Source organism: Eurosta solidaginis, chromosome 4 (genome assembly GCF_040869045.1).
Source record: "Eurosta solidaginis isolate ZX-2024a chromosome 4, ASM4086904v1, whole genome shotgun sequence".
Taxonomy (NCBI): domain Eukaryota; kingdom Metazoa; phylum Arthropoda; class Insecta; order Diptera; family Tephritidae; genus Eurosta; species Eurosta solidaginis.
In genome coordinates this window covers 138150388-138163565 of record NC_090322.1, presented here as the reverse complement: position 1 = coordinate 138163565, position 13178 = coordinate 138150388, and the positions used below count along the sequence as shown (strand labels likewise).

The window sequence follows — 13178 nt, the reverse complement described above, 5'->3', positions numbered from 1 at the left end:
CAAGATGAAATTAGAAAAGCAACTTACACGATTGATAACACCAGAAAACCAAAATCTTGGTGGAACAAAAGTCTTGACAAGAGCTACCGCTTCCTAAGAATAGCAAATCAGAAAGTCAAAGCTTTACCGAGTCCGGAAAATATGGATAATATGATAGCTGAGAGAAAGAAATGGAAAAAGGCAGTTAAAAAGGCCAAAAAAGAAAATTTCAAGGAAAAAATAGAAGAAATAAATACCAATATGGGAAGGAAATCTTGGCGCTTTGTCAAGTCATTGAGGGGAGATTTTAATCAAATAGAAGTAGGCATGTGGAATGAAGCCAACAACCAAAATTTTTTAAATATGCTTAATCAACAAGTACCAGTTATGGTTCAAAGACTACCTCTTAACAATGAAGTAGAACCAAATACCAATCTCACGTTTTCATTTGAGGAAATAAAAGAAACGCTTTTTAAAAAGAACATAAACTCAGCAGCCGGTACTGATAAAATATCGTACAGGATGTTAAGAGCACTTCCTGATATAACTTTAAACAACATCAAAACATGTTTGAATGACATTTTTATTTCTAATACCATTCCAGAACACTGGAGACAAATTAAAGTAGTACCTATATCCAAAAAAGGTAAAGATCTAAACAATTTTGAAAATTTCAGGCCAATAGCCTTAATAACAGTTTTTCTTAAAATAATAAATTCCTGTCTTAAAGATAGAATTAACTTATACATGGAGAACAACAAAATACTCCCAACCACAACCTTTGCCTACAGGAAAAACATGTCCACATCAACCTGTTTAAATCACATAATACATCAAATCACTCTACTCAAAAGCGAAAATAAACATGTAATTTTTTGCACAACTGACATTTCAAATGCATATAACTGTGTGAATATAAATATTTTAAAAGATCAACTTTTTGATATTGGCTTAGAAAAGTTGTATACTGAATGGATAATAAACTTTCTTAGCTATAGGATTCTCAAAATTGGCGACAAAACAACAGAGATTTTCAATGGTCTTCTTCAAGGCAGTTGCCTTTCACCACTTTTATTTAATATATACACTGCCAAACTCCATGATCTTCAAGATGAAAATATTCAAGTATACCAATTTGCTGACGATTTCTTTTTTATATCCTCAGATTTTACATTAGAAAATGCAAAATCCAATCTTCAAAACAGTCTTAACTCCTTTGCATCAAATTGCAACACTCTTAATCTGAATTTTAATGCTAGCAAAACTAAAGTCATGCACATAACCAAAGGTCCAACGAAGGAAGTAAATGTAACCATAAATGGTTCAACACTTGAACAAACAAAATCAGCACCAATTTTAGGCAGAGTCATAAACAGTTCCTTAACTGCAAAAGCACACTATCAAAAAGTAATAGAATCATCTTCAAACAACTTAAAACTTTTTAAATACATTACCAATATCAAATCAGGGTTACATCCACAAAAGGCATTAAACATCTACAAAGCAATGGTCAGATCAAAGATTGAATATTGCAGTACCACACTTGCAAATAGTGCCAATGCATCATTTCACAGTATACAAGTCTTACAAAACAAAATCTTGAGAAGATGTTTAGGTCTAACACCATCAACGCCAATACCATTAATATATGCTTTAGCTAATGAACTACTTCCCAATGAACGAACCCTATGGCTAGTTGCCAAAGAAGTAGTGAAACTATTTGCTTTTAACAATCCAATAGCAGATACTATAAAATCTAACTCACACCTCAATACCAGTTATGCAATTGCATACAACACTTTCTCTAACGTCATTGATGACATTGATGCGGTTCACCCCCATCCCCCGATCTCCAACCTTGTCATTTTTGAAAAAACTACCAATACTAAAAAATCTAACATAACACAAGAAGAGATTATTGCCCAGCACTCATCAATGCTGGCAGAATACAGAAGTACAAGTTTTAATATAATATATACAGATTCCTCAGTAGGAGAAGAGAAAACAGGCTGTGGAATTTATTTACTAAACACAGACACCGAACACTCTTTCCATATTTCATTTAAATCATCCTCAGCTTTTGGAGAATTACTAGCAATAGAAGAAGCTATCGAAATTGCAATATGAAACAATTACTCATCCGTCGTTATTTTTACAGATAGCCAAATAGCATGCCAAACACTTAAAAAACATACATTTACGAATAGCATTGCAGCTAAAATTCTTAATAAAATTTCAAATCACAACTTCAGCAATGTACACGTCAGATGGATACCCAGTCATAAAAACATATTTGGCAACGAAAAAGCGGATGCTATAGCCAAATCAGCTATTATAAACAGCTCTTGTAAAACAGTAAAACTTACGATAGATGAAGCTTGCAAACGTATCAAGAATTATATATACGACCAGTCTTTTTCCTAATTTTTTAAATTACTCCAATACAAACCAAAATCTGTATGCCACCATCTTTCCTTCTAGGAGGAATTTTGCGTGGTTCAAAAATTTTAAATTTAACCCAAAAGACATCAAAACCTTAAACCGTATACTAACCGGACATACATATGGTAAGAAATATTTAGTCAAGATCAAAGCTACAAATTCGTCTCTATGTCGCTGCGGTGATACAGATTGCTATGAGCATCAAACCTTCCACTGCCCACTTTTGAACAACATTAGTCACCTTCAATGTCTTTAAAGAAGCACATAATTTTAAGGAAGTCTTTAAAGACAAAAACAACGCCAAAATCACTCAATTAGTAAAGTTTCTCCAAAAAGCTGATCTTAAATTATGAAAAATAAATTAATTAAAAAAAAAAAAAAATCTAAGACAATAATAATAAAAGCAGCTATCATAAATACTCATAAAAACTTTTACTTTGTTTATATTTTAATGTTCGTCTTATATGTTTTTATGTTTTTTGTACACAAATCTCGATTCCACCTTACTCAAAAATTTTTTTTATGAATAAAACTTTTCGAAACAATTTTACATAAATTTCAAACTGCAATCTTCATTGCATTCATCATTAACTGCAATTCTCATTGCATTCATCAAAATGCAACTTTTTGCAATCATCAAATAACTGCAATTGTCATTGTAATCATCAAAGAACCTTTCATACAACTGCAATACTCAGTGCATTCATCATAAAACTAACAGTTGAATTCAAACAAGTACATAAATGAAAAACACATATATAAATCACCAAGCAATACACTTTGCATTCATTTCATCTACAACGCCCTGTGGATCTCAAAATCAATACATTTTACTTTGGTTTTAATCATCAACACGCTCATTGTGAAATAGTACAAATAGCAAGCTGCTACACAGGGTTCTGGCCTTGTTGGTATTACCCTTGTGTACTAGTGGAGCCAAAGTTACACATACACATTGGAAAGTTAATCCAGTAATTAATCATTACATACCTTGGACAATAACCTGGAACTGGGACTTTCAAATATAAGAAGGTCTTCATCCATACAACCAAATCTCAAAAAAAAAAAAAAAAAAAAAATGTCTACATATCTAAGCTACCTTCACCACCGGGAGTCACACTCGTTTCCTACGCCGATGACTGCACAATAATGGCCACAGGCCCAGGCCCAAAGATCGATGCGCTATGCAATAAAATAAACGGCTACCTCCCTGATCTCTCCAGTTTTTTCGCCTCGCGAAACCTGGAATTATCACCGACTAAATCTTCCGCGACCTTATTTACAACATGGACGTCCCAAATGTCGACCATTTTGAACATCCACGTCGATGACACTACGCTACCGACTGTCCTACAACCCAAAATCTTGGGTGTGACGTTTGATCAGGCTATTAGGTGGGGCGAGCATTGGCACAACAACAACAACAACCGATCACAAATTGTCATCAATATCCTCTAACGGGAGTGCAAGGAAACTTGCTGTTTCAACAGGGGTGGACCATAATGACAGGGGTGTTAGAGGCGTTGGTTCCACATTACAATTAAAGAGATGGGTAAGAGTTTAACCTGTTAAAATATCCAGATCGAAGTTGAGCAAAAGTGACTCGTTTTTCCCTGGGGAGTGTGCGTATATATATGTATCTGTTCTCTTACATTAATTAGTCGACCGCTTTGTGTTTGCGTTGACTTTAAATAAATAAATAAAAAATAAATAAATAAAAAATAAATAAATAAAAAATAAATAAATAAAAAATAAATAAATAAAAAATAAATAAATAAAAAATAAATAAATAATGAAATAATCAAGTTTTCCTTTTCACACAGGGTCATTTACTTCAATAAGCGGACCCCAAAAAATACTACGTTTTTACTAAAACAAATTAAAATGGAACGCAGCCTTTTCCTTCCTAACTATAAAGACAGTCAAAACAAAATGCATGCACTATTACTATGTTGCACATAACCAAATATGTGCCTATTTTTGAAAAATCCATTTTACCTTTTGCTGCAAATGCAGCGCAAATATAATTTTTTTTTTTTTTTTTTTTTTGATTTTATATTTTTTGTAAAATAGTGAAAATTATTTATTTTCGATTGTCATTTCTTGCATTGAAAATAAAATCTAACCCTTAGAGCACTTCATTAGGCATTCAATAAAGCAATCATGAGATAATAAGGAATTTATATTTTGTATGGAAGATTGAGTTCAATAAGGGCTTTAATGTAGAATATTGACTTTGAAATTAATATTACATCAAAAATTAGATTTTCTGACAATTTGATTTGTACACATTCATGTTTCTGGGTAGTGGGCGACGGTATTTAGTAAATGTAGCCGAAATGTAGGGGCAGAAGTATGGAACATGACAAAAGCAGATGAAGCGGCTTTGTGAGTGTCCGAAAGAAAAGTTCTTCGAAAGATTTATGGACCTCTACGCGTTGGCGATGGCGAGTACCGAAGAAGATTTAATGATGAGCTGTAAGAGCTATTCGCAGACATCAACATAGTGCAGCGAATTAAAACGCAGCGGCTGCGCTGGCTAGGTCATGTTATGCGAATGAAAGATGATGCTCCGGCCAAGAAAGTGTTTCTATCAGAACCCGCCTATGGAAGCAGAGGTAGAGGGCGGCCCCCACTCCGTTGGAAGGACCAGGTTGAAAACGATTTAAACTCCCTTGGTGTGACCAATTAGCGGCGGTTGGTGGAGCGAAGGAGCGACTGGCGCGCCTGGTTGGACGGCCATAACCGTTTAGACGGTTAAGCGAGATATTTGTGAACCCATTTGTTTTTTTTTTTTTTTTTTTGTTATGCGCGAAAGACAATAACTTTTTGAATATACGTCATTAGAATATCGTCTTTATTACTACAACTGGATGAGTATAAGAACTAACTGTAAAAGTACCTTTCATTTGTTGTGCTTGTTGCGGCGTTAATTTCACAAGTGGGTAAGGCGCTTGCTGTGTACGACGTATGCTTCTTATAGGACCATTCGGCTGACGTATTTGTGTTAAATTACAAAAGTTTATAATATAAGGCAAGGAAAATCTTGTACTGCACAAGTCCAACCGTTGTTCGCCCTAGGAATAAGAAAATATAGAGTTCGTTACTTAAATTTTAAAATAAAATATAGCGCAAAGCATTACCTTCGACCAGGCCTCCTCGATTACGCATTGCAGTTGCATATTGAACGGATGCCAATCTCCAGGTCCTGCGTTACCCAGTCTTTCCCATTTTGTGCCCTTGCCCGGTGGTGAGCTAGGCGCATAAAACATGCGACGTACATTTATTGTAGAAAATCCTGTACCTTCTTCTAATTCCTGTGTCATAGTGCGTATATTCACGTAAAATTGATCCAGCTGCGGATCGGCATCACTCAAAAGTACACGAGTGAGTTTCTTAGCATGAGCTCGTTCCAAATGTTGCGATACATCTATGAAATTACGACAGCCTCAATATAATCCATAACTAGTTCTATTAATTAACAAATTTTAATTACCTGGAGTATAAGGCAACCACTTTCCATTAGCACACTCATACTCCCACACGACTACTGCATGGGTGGTCGTCACTGCATTTGCACTACTAGCCGCATTTAAAATGCCTATACTACCACCAGTTCCTCCTCCACCGCCTACACTAATGCAACCATGACCTGCCATTAACGCAAGCTCACACCGCACCAAACCTTATTGTCTATTTGTTCTATTTCACCGCTTCATAGCCAGTTAAACTAAGCGCAACTTTTTCATCGTGCAAATAATTAAACCATGCTCTATGATCGTTTATATCTCGTATAATTAAAAATTCTAAAAAAAATCGCACACCGAATGTCGATCACAAGATAAATATGAAAAACAAAAATGGTGGCTTTGCAATTTCTAATCCTCCGAATTTTAAGATTTTTCTCTGTTACTATAACCAAATTTATAATATTAACACAAACTTTTTAATTATGAGAAACTTATGCGATTATAAATGCACAAAATATATTTAAATTTATCATTCCAGTGTATTAAAAATTAGAGCTCAACCACATCAAATCAATTGATCCAATTAAAATTTTACGAAAGCTGGGAAGGGAAAAGTTGTCAAAGTGATCAAATGAGACGCGGGCGCCATCTAGTCCTCAACTCGATTTTTCGCAATTGCGACCGCTCACCGAACTTTAGTACAAACTTTGATCCAAATCATGGTACAATAAACAGGTAAAAGCATCAGAGTTTCATTTTACATATTTTTTCATTCGAAGGTGGTCATAAAATGTCAAACTTTGTTTATGTTTATATTTGTTGTTTATTTACTTTTGATCTGAAAATTTATTAGGTAATTCTTTACTTTAGCTCACAACTACTAAAACTCGTCCAAAAATATCGGGAGAGGTGTCAAAAGACGCGCTTTGGACCCAGGACCACGAATCCGAAAACGGAAATTGAAAATTTTATTTCTTTCCAGATATATTTACAAAGTTGAAAATTTTCATGTGGCTGTTGTAATTTTGATGGTGTTGTGTACCCACAAAAAAAAATATGGGTAAAAGTGTTTTGCGTGGATACAGATTTGGTCTCCCATGGTAATTTTTTATAAGCGCGGCCGAAGGCCGCCAACGCAGAAAGGTGTTCTGCGCAAAATTACTGTGGATCCCAACCCCGGTTTCGGAGGTACACGCGAATCTTTTTTGGTTTTTCGTTAATATCTTTTGAACGAACTAAAATTTCGGATTATTAATACTGATGTCAAGACGCGTCGTTTGACACCTCTCTCGATATTTTTGGTAGCGTATTAGCAGTCGACCCCTCAACTAGACTATTACCTGCGCAAAAATACTATGGATTCCACCCCCGATTTCGGAGCGCTCCGGAGCCATTTTTCAGCTTTTTGGGAATATTTTTTGACAGAAATAAAGTTTTTAATTTTCGCTTTCGGATTCGTCGTTCTGAGTCCAAAACGCATTTTTTTGACACCTCCCGATATTTTTGCACGAGTTTTTGCAGTTGTGAGCTAAAGTAAAGAATTACCCCGCAAGATCAAGGAAAAGGAAAAATTGGAAAAAGCTTGTGGCGTTAGCTTCCCTAAAATGGCTTAACTTTTTCGCTCCGAAGGATAAATAATAAAGTCCCTTCTACATGTTCGCTTTTTTTAAGTGACACCATTGGAGCGAAAGGTCAATACTTCGCACGGAACAGCTGCAGCACACAAACGGATATGCATGATGTACCACGAATAAGCCGTGAAACCCAGACGCAGTAACCTCCCCTAGTTTCAGGGCCACCATTAGTTTACAAAGAGCGAAAATATGCTATACAAGTATACGCAAAACGCCCTTATCAGGGCCACCACTAGTCAACAAAGAGAAAAAAAATGCTAAACAATTATACCTACGAAAAGCTGCCCTTATCAGGGCCACAAACAGTTTACGAAGAGAAAATATTGCTAGACAATTATGTTTTACATGCTATAGATTTACTTTTGGATTATTTATATCATCCATATGATGACAAGAAAAAAACTGGAGTATAACCGATACTGGAGTTGAAAACGGAAATATTCCAAGCCGAACTTTTACCGTAGCAGGTACCGATACCAGATCCAACCTAAAGCCGAAATTGCTACAAAAGCCTCCTGGCTAGAGCCAGAAGGAAAACCCGGAACCGTAATTGAAGTCAGTACTACAACCGAACTAGTATCCAACACAACCGTGCTTTTTTTAATTAAAAAAGATTACATCTAAAGACATGGAGTACATATTCTTCAAAGAAATCTGCACCTCAAATACCGACACGACGAGTTTCCAACGTTAAACGTTATTATGTATATATGTATCTGCGATATTTATTAGGTTACTAAATTACTTAATTTTTACTTTACAAAATACATGAAATTTTAAAATAAATCAGTACTTATTCATGAATATACTATTAACTCAGCATTTTATATACAATCTCATCCCAAATTTTCAACATCTCTTGGAGACAGTAACGTTAGCACTCATACATACATGTATTGAAAATAAGGTCCACTACAAAAACCATTTAGCAATAGCATTTCCCAATATAATTTTAATACTACAAAATAATGACCTTAGGCAGATAAAGTAGGAACAATATAATTCCAAAAAAGTTGTATCTCACTTTACATTAAACTGCTTTGGAATATAAATACATACTAAAGATGCATACAATACAAAACGGTCCCTTATTTATATATCATAAACAAAATTAATGTTGCGACCATTGGATATTTTTCAAATCAATTGGTTCTAGCACCATTTCCCATAATGGAGACATTTCACGTAAACGTTCGACATGTTTGATGCAGGTATCGGTAATATAATCAACCTCTTCAATGGTGGTAAAACAACCAATACCAAATCTGTAAAAATTTAAAAATAAATTACTTTCAAATTAACTAAACAATTCAGTACGGTAAACTCGTATACCTTATTGAAATATGTGCCAAATCCTCATCAGTTCCAATCGCACGTAGGTTCCCGTGATGCAGAAGTACATGCTGAGGCACTAGACAACGCCACATCTTTTAAGGCCATAAGTAATGATAAATTTAATAAACCACTATACCTTTGCTCTGGATCACCATTACATATACCATGTGATAATCTTGAAGTGATGCGATCATATAAACGTTTCGACAGAAAATCTATAAATTTCTTATTATATTCCATTTCTTTGAGTGCAAGATAACATGCAGCACCAAATCCAATAACAATAATCCGAAGGCGGAAAAGAAAAATTTTAACTCGTTCAAAAGATATTCTCAAAAAACCGAAAAATGACCCCGGAGTGCTTCGAGACCGGGGTGAGATCCATAGTATTTTTGCGCTGGCGGCCTTCGGCCGCGCTTATAAAAGATTAATATGGGTGGGTTCAGCACCGGTTTGGAGACCAAAACTATATCTGCGCAAAACACTTATGTCCACAATTTTTTTTTGTGGGTACAACATCATCAAGATTACAACGCGCACATGAAAATTTTCAATTGAAAATTTTCAACTTCTTTTGCAAATATCTCTTGTCCAACACAAAATATTTTACCTCCACCTGATTATTGTTGTTGAGGTCAATGCCCGTCTTTTAACACCTCTCTCGATATTTATGGACGCATATTATCAGTGTCATGCTGTCGTATAGAATTACCAAGAGTTGATGCGCTGGAAACGTTGAAGAAGTGATTCAGCTGCTATATGTAAATAAATAAAAACAATAAATTAAATATATATCATTTAAAAATCAGCTAATTACCTTTATTTTCCATTTAAAATGCCTTTTTCCTCCAGCTGCATCAGCAAACCAAATTTTTTCTTTTTTTGTTTTGGCTTTGTTGACGAAAATTACATGTGACATTTTTCTTCTTCCATCACTTTTAACAGAGGAAACTGAAAGAACGATTGACAGTTTATGTACAATCGGCAACAACAAAATACACGGGAGGGTTGCATTTTCGCTAATGCTTCTACCTGGTAATTGTACCATGGTCCAAATATTTGTTGATTTTATTTGAATACACAAATTGATTCAAAATAAAATTGATGGTGATTACTTTATATCATTGGGTTATATTCTCTTCAAAGTTAAGTATGAATGTAGTTAAAGCCAGTCATAGCTTTTCCCCATGATCGGCCAAAAAAGCTGAATTTAACTTTAAGTACCCACTTAATTTCGACTACTATTTAGCCTGTTGTGACATTTTACTCCTTCGAATAATTAAAAAAAAATCGATCGTTTTTAAATGGTGAATCAATTGTTTGCAATGAATAATAATAGTTATAATCCTGAAAACGGTAATGGACCCACCACTCAGGGTTATTTGTGTTACCAGAAGTTCTCTCAACAAACGAAAAAACCCTACCAAAAACCATAAGACCTATGGCTGTGTTACTCCTATTAGCTGAAGTGTTGCAGGCCAACCTAATAAAAACGCGATACTGCAGTTTTCTGCCAAATATGTCTCATGTACATAAAATCTGTATAGGAGCAAACAAATGGAATTTACTGCGTAAAAAGCTAAAGGCTTTTTCAATTAGAAGAAAATTTTTCTAAGCGGGTCGCCCCTCGGTAGTGTGTGGAAAGCACTCCGAGTGTATTTCTGCCATGAAAAGCTTCTCAGTGAAGACTCATCTGCCTTGCAGATGCCGTTCGGAGTTAGCATAAAAACAAGTAGGTCCCATCCCGCCAGTTTGTAGGGAAAATTAAAAAAGGAGCAGGACGCAAATTGGAATAGAAGCTCGACCTCCTCTCCCTCCTTATTTATTTATTTTTTTATTTACTAGCCTTTACCCGCGGCCCCGTCCGCAAGGAAAATTTTAAATATATGGGCTATTCGCGTTAGCCTGCTTATTATCTGTTTAAAATTTTGTTTTCTGTCTAATGCATTTTATTTTTGTAATTGAGTAAAAAAAATAACTAAATGAGCTGATAACCTGATAGGATCCCAAATAATCCCGAAATTATCCAGAAAAAGCTACGAAATGACCCCAACGCTATCGCGGACGGATCCCGAAAACCATCCAGAAATGCCCCGAAAGGGTCTCCAAAAGTTCCCCGAATAGTCCCAAAAAATGAAAGTCCCGAAATGAGAGCGACACGATTCTAGACGTATCTAGAGAACCACACAGAAATGATCCCTGAAGGTGTTCCAAAATGATCCCGAAAAGGTTCCGAAATGACCCTGACGGGCTCCCGGGCGGATCTCAAAAACCATCCAGAAAATATCCAGGAAGGGTCCCTAAATTATCCCGACTAACTCCAGAAAAAGTTCCGAAATGGCTCCGAGGGGATCCACGATGGATCGCGAAAACCATACAGAAATGATTCCGGAAGGATTCCAAAATGATCCCGAAATAGTCCGGAATTGACCCAGATGGGATCCCGCACAGATCCAGAAATGATCCCGGAAGGGTGCAAAAACTATCCCGGAAAAGTAACAAAAAATCCCGTAATGGCTCCTACGGCATCCCGGACGGATCCAGATATGATCTCGGAAGGGTCCCCAAATGATCCCAAAGTGGTCCCGAAATGACCCTGATGGATCCGGCAAACCATCAAGAAATTATGCCGAAAGGGTCCCAAAATGATCCCGAAATAATACAGAAAAAGTCACGAAACGACCCCTAGAGGATCCCCAAATGATCCCGTATTATCCCCGAAAAGGTCCCGAAATAACCCCGACAGGATCCCGGACAAATCCCGAAAACCATCCAGAAATGATGCCGGAAGGAATCCCAAATGATTCCGTAAAAGTCCCGCATTGATTCCGACGGGATCCCGAACGGATACCGAAAATCATCCAGAAGTGATGCCGGAAAGGTCCTCAAATGATCACCTAATAGTCCCGAAATGACCCTTAAGGGGTCATGGACGGATCCCATAAACCATCCAGAAATGATCCCGATATAGTCCCGAAGAAGTCCCGAAATGACCCTGACGGGATCTCGAACGCACCCCTAAATGACCCTGACGGGATCCCGGACAGATCCCGAAATCCATCCAGAAATGATCTTTGGAGGGACCCCAAATGATCCCGAAAAAGTCCCGCAATGATTCTGAGGGGATCCTGATCGGATACCGAAAACCATCCAGAAGCGATGCCGGAAAGGTCCTCAAATGATCACCTAATACCAAAATGACCCTGACGGCATCCCGGACTGATCCCAAAATCCATCCAGAAATGATCTTGGGAAGGTCTCAAAATTATCCCGAAATAGTCTCGGAAAAGTTCAGAAATTACCCTGACGGGTTCCCGGACGAATCCTGAAAGCCATCTCTAAATGATCCCGAAAAAGTCCCCAAATGACCCTGACTGGACCCCGAAAGGATCCCGAAAACTATCCAGAAATGATGCCGGAAATGTCCTCAAATGATCACCTAATAGTTCCGAAAAGACCCTGACGGGATCCCGAACGGATCCCGACAACTATCTAGAAATGATGCCGAAAGTCGAGAAAAAGTCCCGAAATGTACCCGACGGGATGCCGGACGAATCCCAAAAACAATCCAGAAATGATGCCGGAAGGGACACCAAATGATCCCGAAAAAGTCCCGCAATAATTCCGACGGGATCCTGAGCGGATACCGAAAACCATCCAGAAGCGATGCCGGAAAGGTCCTCAAATGATCACCTAATACCAAAATGACCCTGACGGCATCCCGGACAGATCCCGAAATCCATCCAGAAATGATCTTGGGAGGGTCCCAAAATTATCCCGAAATAGTCTGGGAAAAGTCCAGAAATTACCCTGACGGATCCCGGACGAATCCTGAAAACCAATCTTAAATTATGCCGAAAAAGTCCCGAAATGACCCTGATGGGACCCGGAAAGGATCCCGAAAACTAACCAGAAATGATGCCGGAAAGGTCCTCAAATGATCTCCCAATAGTTCCGAAAAGACCCTGACGGGATCCCGAACGGATCCCGACAACTATCCAGAAATGATACCGAAAGGGCCCGCAAATGATCCCGTATTAGTCGAGAAAAAGTCCCGAAATGACCCCGACGGGATGCCGGACGAATCCCAAAAACCATCCAGAAATGATGTCGGAAGGGACCACAATGATCCCGAAAAAGTCCCGCAATTATTCCGACGGGAATCTGAACGGATACCGAAAACCATCCAGAAGTGATGCCGGAACGGTCCTCAAATGCTCACCTAATAGTCCCAAAATGACCCTGAGGGCATCCCGGACAAATCCCGAAATCCATCCAGAAATGATATTGGGAAGGTCCCAAAATGATCCCGAAATAG

General features: G+C 37.4%; 1 protein-coding gene and 1 long non-coding RNA gene across 2 annotated transcripts in view; one reads left to right on the top strand and one right to left on the bottom strand.

The window, feature by feature from the left end:
- The window catches only part of dx (deltex), a 32309-nt gene extending 25808 nt beyond the window's left edge, over positions 1-6501 (bottom strand). Inside the window, exons 1-3 of the mRNA XM_067783057.1 lie at positions 5918-6501; positions 5565-5851; positions 5324-5498 (exon numbers count right to left, since the gene is read on the bottom strand). Coding sequence (XP_067639158.1) covers positions 5324-5498; positions 5565-5851; positions 5918-6080 — 625 coding nt within the window. The 5' untranslated portion in view covers positions 6081-6501. The remainder of the gene's footprint in view (positions 1-5323; positions 5499-5564; positions 5852-5917) is intronic.
- On the top strand, positions 3179-8247 carry LOC137250384 (uncharacterized). The gene is made up of 3 exons (XR_010952931.1): positions 3179-3973; positions 6430-6626; positions 7563-8247. It is a non-coding gene; the product is annotated as an uncharacterized lncRNA (long non-coding RNA).
- The last annotated feature ends 4931 nt before the right edge of the window (positions 8248-13178 follow it).